Genomic DNA, 6,000 nt, shown 5'->3' on the forward strand with positions numbered 1-6,000 from the left:
CAACAATTTCTCCTCCAATTTGCTCTCAGTTATTACAAAATCATGTAGCTCACTGCCAGAGTTTAATTCACCTCTAGCATTCCCCCTCCCTGAATAACTCCTCATGTGTGAATGTAGATGCAAAATACTCATTTAGTTTGTTAGCAGAATTGAACCATTCAAGCTGAACCATCAATATCCAGTGGACAATCTAATTCATCCCTTTCCTTCTAGAGTTTACATAGATAAAGAATTCTTTGCTGTTTTTCTTTGCATCCTTTGCCAAAAGATTTCTCATAATCTGCCTAATCTCCTTTGTGACTTGATTACAGACCAGCTTATATCTATCATAGGCTTCCATGTCACCCCTTAATTTATATGTATCCCATGCACTTTTCTTCTCTGCCATGTCTCATTAGTTCATCTGACTTCCATTTAGGCCTAAACCTTGAACAATATTTTTTAGTTGTTATGTAAAGGATAGTAGCTTCCAAGATAAATTCTTTGAATGCCTCCCATTTTGAATTTTCGGTTGGTAACATCATCAATCAACCTCAGGGGCTCACATCTGGGAGTATGGGCTTGGCACACCCAGGGTCCTGAGCTGGATATCATCATTCTTCTCTTTCTTGGTGATTCCCTTGTATCTCTCTCTCTCTCTCTCTCTCTCTCTCTCTCTCTCTCTCTCTCTCTCTCTCTCAGGGTAACTTGGAAATTTTTTTTTTAGTTGGTGCAGCATAAGTGCTTCCTTGCACTATATGGCTAGTAATAATAATAATTGGTCCCACCATGTAGAATTTAAATACTGTCTCAGACCACAGTAGTCACCTTTACGAAAGCAAAAACCCTTCCCTTTACCTCTGATGGTAGTTACCTTTTTGAGTAAATCCCACTTCAGCAAACTATGATCACTGCCACCTAGTGGTTCCTTTATCTGCAGATTCTTAATGCATACAGAATCACTACTGATAATCAGATCAAGAGTATTACTCCCTCTAGTTGCCTCCCAAGCATGCTGATGTAGAAAACAATCAACCAATAAATCCACAAAAGCCTTGCTAGTGTGTGAGTGACCAACCCACAAATTCCAGTCAATATCTGGGAAATTAAAATCTCCCATTATAAGACTCTCTGATTTACTGGCCCACTCTATTTCCCTGTAGAGTTTCTTATTATACTCATCAGAGTCATTAGGCCTATAACACACTCCTATTCTCAATTTTGATCTCCCATGCTTATGTCACACCAGACTTACTCGACACTGCACTGTCTGGCGATGTCGACTGGCTTCACTTCCTTGGATTTTGTGTTTCTTAACTGATAGCATAACACCTCCTCCCTTCCTATCCTGCCTATACACATTGTACTCCCCAAATTCCAGTTCTGCATTCTTTATATCTGTGTGACACCATGTCTCTGATATCCCTACAATATCTGCCTTTGATGTTTTGGACAATACCAGAAATTCATCAAATTTATTTACCAAACTCCTAGCATTGGTGTATACGCAAGTATACATGCACCTGTTCCTGTTCTTAGCTACCCTAACACAACCCATGTGTTTACTTGTACTGCAATGACTCCCAGCAGTTTCTGAAATACCCTGCATCTTGTTTTCCAGGCTGCTGCTCATTCCAATAAATCCACAATAAGTGCAAGAATCACTTTTACCTCTGCCAGTGGCTACTGTTAATCTATTAGTTCTTGTATCCCCCCAAGCTAGCAGTTTTCTGACCCACCTAGCACTGCCTCGATAGCATCAATATTCTTGCACCCTTTCTATTTATGTGTATCCCATCCCTGTAGAAGCAGTCTCTCCTGTTAACAAGCACAGATCAGGCTGAAAAAAAATTCTATCCCTTGAACCTGGCACAATCTATCCAGGACCAAATCGATCAACAAGGCTCTAATCATCATATACTCCCTCCTATCGTGTCTGGTTAGAATTGCAGACACTTTCAAATTGAACCCTAATTCACAGCTTTTTTTTCAACAGTGACCTGTGCTTGTTAAGTAATTCCACTGGTCTCCTACTCTTAATATCATTAGTGCCAACGTGTACAACAATATCACCTTTTGTGCCCTTAAAAGATGATATCCACTCTTCAACATCATCAACCATGATGTTGTAGAGCGGATACCCTGGTCCTTTTCCACCTGTTCCTTTTTACGTTATATCTGTTACCAGCATTCCTTTGTGCACTTGGCCATCATTAATTTCAAACAGAAAATGTGATTTGTAACTAGAAGTGATACCATTCTTGCCACCAAGCAGTTCTCTTTGTATCACTGTTAACATCGATGATGGCCATTATCGTTGATCACCCATTAATTGTGCTCCCCGACACTGGCTAGGATGGGCTTACAACGTTGGAAATCTGTAGGTACAGATTGTGAAAATCAGTTTTCTGTTACTGGCAGATCTGATGTATCAGAGTGCTTTCATATACCCACTGTTGCACTTGGCATCCAACTATTTTGGCATGACCCATGCATTTGGCAATTTTCCATGTGGAACATCCAGCTTCTGACAACCAAGTGGTCTGCCCCCTATTGAAGTCCATCAGTTGTATATAATATCACCTTATGCATGTTAACCTTTTCAAAAGTACATATATACAGTATATATACATATTTTATGTAGGTATCCCTTGTTATACGCAGTCTCACTTTATGCATTCTCTCTATTATGTGAATTCAAAAAATCAAAATAAAAACTAGTCTTAATCACTGTGCTCACACATCTGCAACTCAACCACTATGCATATACTATAAGCACATGGTGTAAGTGTTTAGTCTCTCTGCAGCCGCAGAATTGAAGCATCACAAATGGTATTTTTGTTTACTTAAATTTGCGCAATGTATTACATTGTAGTGTATTTGTGCAATGTACTACATTACAATGCATTACATTGTAGTGTAGCTGACATGCAAGTTAGTGCAAATGCATCATTTCTGCATGCAGCCAACTACTAATTAACTAGGAATTGGCACCATTTAAGTATATCTCATATTGTGAATACCTTCACAATGAGTCCATGATATTGCACTACCTCGAATAAGTAATGCTTCACCAATGGGGAAGACTACTGTTACTTATTCTCAGCAGATACCACCACCCAGATGACACCATTTTGGAGCTTGTTGGCTCCTCATCAGTGGGTAACCCCCCCTCCCCCATGCCGTCTAAGTGGTTGTATCCATTGGTGAAGCGTTACTTATTCAAGGTAGTGCAATGTCATGGTAACTCGTTGTGAAGATATTTACAATATGAGATATACTTAAATGATGCCAATTCCTAGTTACTTAGTAGTTGGCTGCATGCAGAAATGATGCATTTGCACTAACTTGAATATCAGTTAACTGTTTCATAACTTGAGGCTTATAGCCCTACTCTATGATTGTAGTGTAACTTAAAATCAATCCCCGTGGAAAAATGTAAAAACAGATTGAAATGAGGCAAAAAACAAAAGGGATCTTTAACTCTCAAGAAAAAATTAGATGTGATTAAGAGGTATGACTGTAACTAATGGGCTGTTGACATAGAGCCATGGGAATCTCCAGATTGATGTTCAGAACAATAAGGAATCAAACTGAGAAAATTAAAGGCATTTGTAAAAGTGGTTAGAATGACAGTAAGACCACACAGATAGGCCACTGCTTATGGAGAAATTAGAAAAGATGTTGGCTCAAATGGACTGAGCATCAAAATTAGCATGCTATTCTTATATCCACCAGTATTGTTCAGTGAAAAATTTGCTTGAGGACCTGAATGTTATTGAGCACAAACTGAAAGTGCAAATCTTTGTCACAAGTGCCGAGTGGTTTGATCGTTTTAAGGGGCAACATGGATTTCATAACATTAAGCTAACGGGTGAGGCTGCAGCAGTTGAAGACCATGATTATTTACCTCAGCAGGTGTTCATTGTGAACAAAACAGGGTGGTTCTGGAAGTGCATGCCAAGCAGAACATTTGTCTCAGTGCTAGAGAAGACAACTCTGGGTTTTAAAGCCTCAAAGGATTGTCCTATATTGTTGTTAGGAGGAATGTATCTTAAGACTGTAAAATAAAACACCTCATAGTTTATCACTCTGAAAACCTATGAACTCTGAAGGGTTATTCTAAGGAGCATTTGCCAGATTGTATGGCAGTCTAACAAGAAAGCTTGAATTACAGTAGCTCTTTGAATCCTACTTTTCCAATGAACTCTGTCTCAAGGAGAGTTGGATTTGAAGACAAAGATGAGGCCAATATGGATGAATTGCCCCAATATCGCCCGGGAGCTCACCAGTGAGGACCTTCCCGAATTGGAGAAAGATTTGAAGATAATGGCCCCTCTGTTGTTGAACCTGTTAAACATCTTGCAACAAATCAAATGGCTGAATTTTTTAAGCACATGGAATGTGCCAAGTTGAGTAACTTTTTGTTACTCAAGTCACACCTGAACTTAAAAGATGCATATTCATGGCACACCTAAATAGTAATTGCCACTGAACTCTGGTGTTTTTCCTAATCGCACAGCACATCAGTTTGCTGTGGCACACAGGTTGGGAACCACTGCATTAATAAGAAAAATCTTTACAGAGAGAGAAGCACTAAAGTTTCTAGAAAGATTCAGAACTCTTCTGCTTGCTTAAAAGAACTCTGCAAGGGAAAAGAAAAGTATTGTTACTTATTCTTAGTAGGAACCCACCTAGATGGCAATTTTAGTACTATTTTACCCTTCTTTGGTGAGTGTGTAAGTACCCAATCACTGATGGTATAACAGCTGACAACCTAGTTGTGAATTAAGTTCACAATATGAGAGATGCCAAGTGGGCATGTAGTTTAATATATGTAGGCGTTTAGGGCTAAAAAGTCTTAGACTGCACATATGCCCACTGAGAATAAGTAACTATAGTCTTCTTTACTGGGAAACATTACTTATTCAAGGTTGGTGTACTGTGTACAGAATGATATAATGCAGACTTATATGAGAGTTAACTCTTCCCACAGTCGTCTGAAATATTTAATTTTATATTAAATTAATTATTTTAGATAATATTTTAAATATTATTATTAAATTAATTAAATATTTTAGCTCATCTGAAATATTTTAATAATTACATTTTAGGTTGAAATCCGGCCGATGATGTATGTAGCTCTAACTTATGATCACCGTTTAATTGATGGACGTGAGGCTGTGACTTTCCTTCGAAAGATAAAGGCTGCAGTTGAAGATCCTCGTGTTATGTTCATGGATCTCTAGTATAGTATATTGGGATGATTAAGTAGTCGGAGTTTTTAAATTTAAATAAAACTTAGGTCTTATTTCAAGAGCACAAGAATGAATACTGACCAATAGGGAACTGGCATAGAACTTTTGCTTGAAGACAAGAAAAGATTTATTGATAGTGTTTGTGAAAATAAAGACAGGAACACTCCATTTTGCTATAAATAATTATTTATTATTTCCGCATTCTTATTTCAGATGTAAAATGAAAGTTAACTGTTATGCTAAACAGTAAAAACAGCAGTATATAGTTTACCAGATGCTTGTACCTCTAATGTATATTTATTTATACAGGATTCTTAATTCTGGATCCTTGATTTGTGATGGAGAAAGAAATATACTGTAGATAATTGTATTATCCCAGAAAATTATTTTATCAGTTGTTTAAAAAGAATCAGACCAGCTTATTATGCATAACTTCTAATTGCAATCAGTTGAATTTTGATACCATTTATTATTACGCTGAAAGCAGCTGGTAAACTATAGGATTTTTACATTGCAGTAAAAAGATAATAAAAATTTTTAAAAGAGAAAACATTTATTCTCTGTTAATTATTTATTTTAACCAATTAAAAGTCAGTATTTTTGCATAGATACTTTTTGTGGAATTGATATTTATGAGATTAGGATTTGAATGACAAAAAAAAAAAATCAAAATTTTTTATATAGATTATATTTAAAACTTTAATAGCAATTATTTTATTCAAGTTGATTTTATATATACCCACAAACACACAGTAAAAACACA

At 36.8% G+C, this 6,000-nt stretch overlaps 1 protein-coding gene across 1 annotated transcript in view; it reads left to right on the forward strand.

Moving 5' to 3' along the window:
• LOC150089839 (dihydrolipoyllysine-residue succinyltransferase component of 2-oxoglutarate dehydrogenase complex, mitochondrial) overlaps positions 1-5,714 on the forward strand; it is a 286,282-nt gene extending 280,568 nt beyond the window's left edge. The window contains exon 14 of the mRNA XM_090389672.1: positions 5,094-5,714. Coding sequence (XP_090245798.1) covers positions 5,094-5,228 — 135 coding nt within the window. The 3' untranslated portion in view covers positions 5,229-5,714. The remainder of the gene's footprint in view (positions 1-5,093) is intronic.
• Positions 5,715-6,000: the final 286 nt, after the last annotated feature.

This window comes from Mastigoproctus giganteus, chromosome 2, assembly GCF_048544385.1.
Source record: "Mastigoproctus giganteus isolate SK-2022 chromosome 2, ASM4854438v1, whole genome shotgun sequence".
NCBI classification, from domain to species: Eukaryota; Metazoa; Arthropoda; class Arachnida; order Uropygi; family Thelyphonidae; genus Mastigoproctus; species Mastigoproctus giganteus.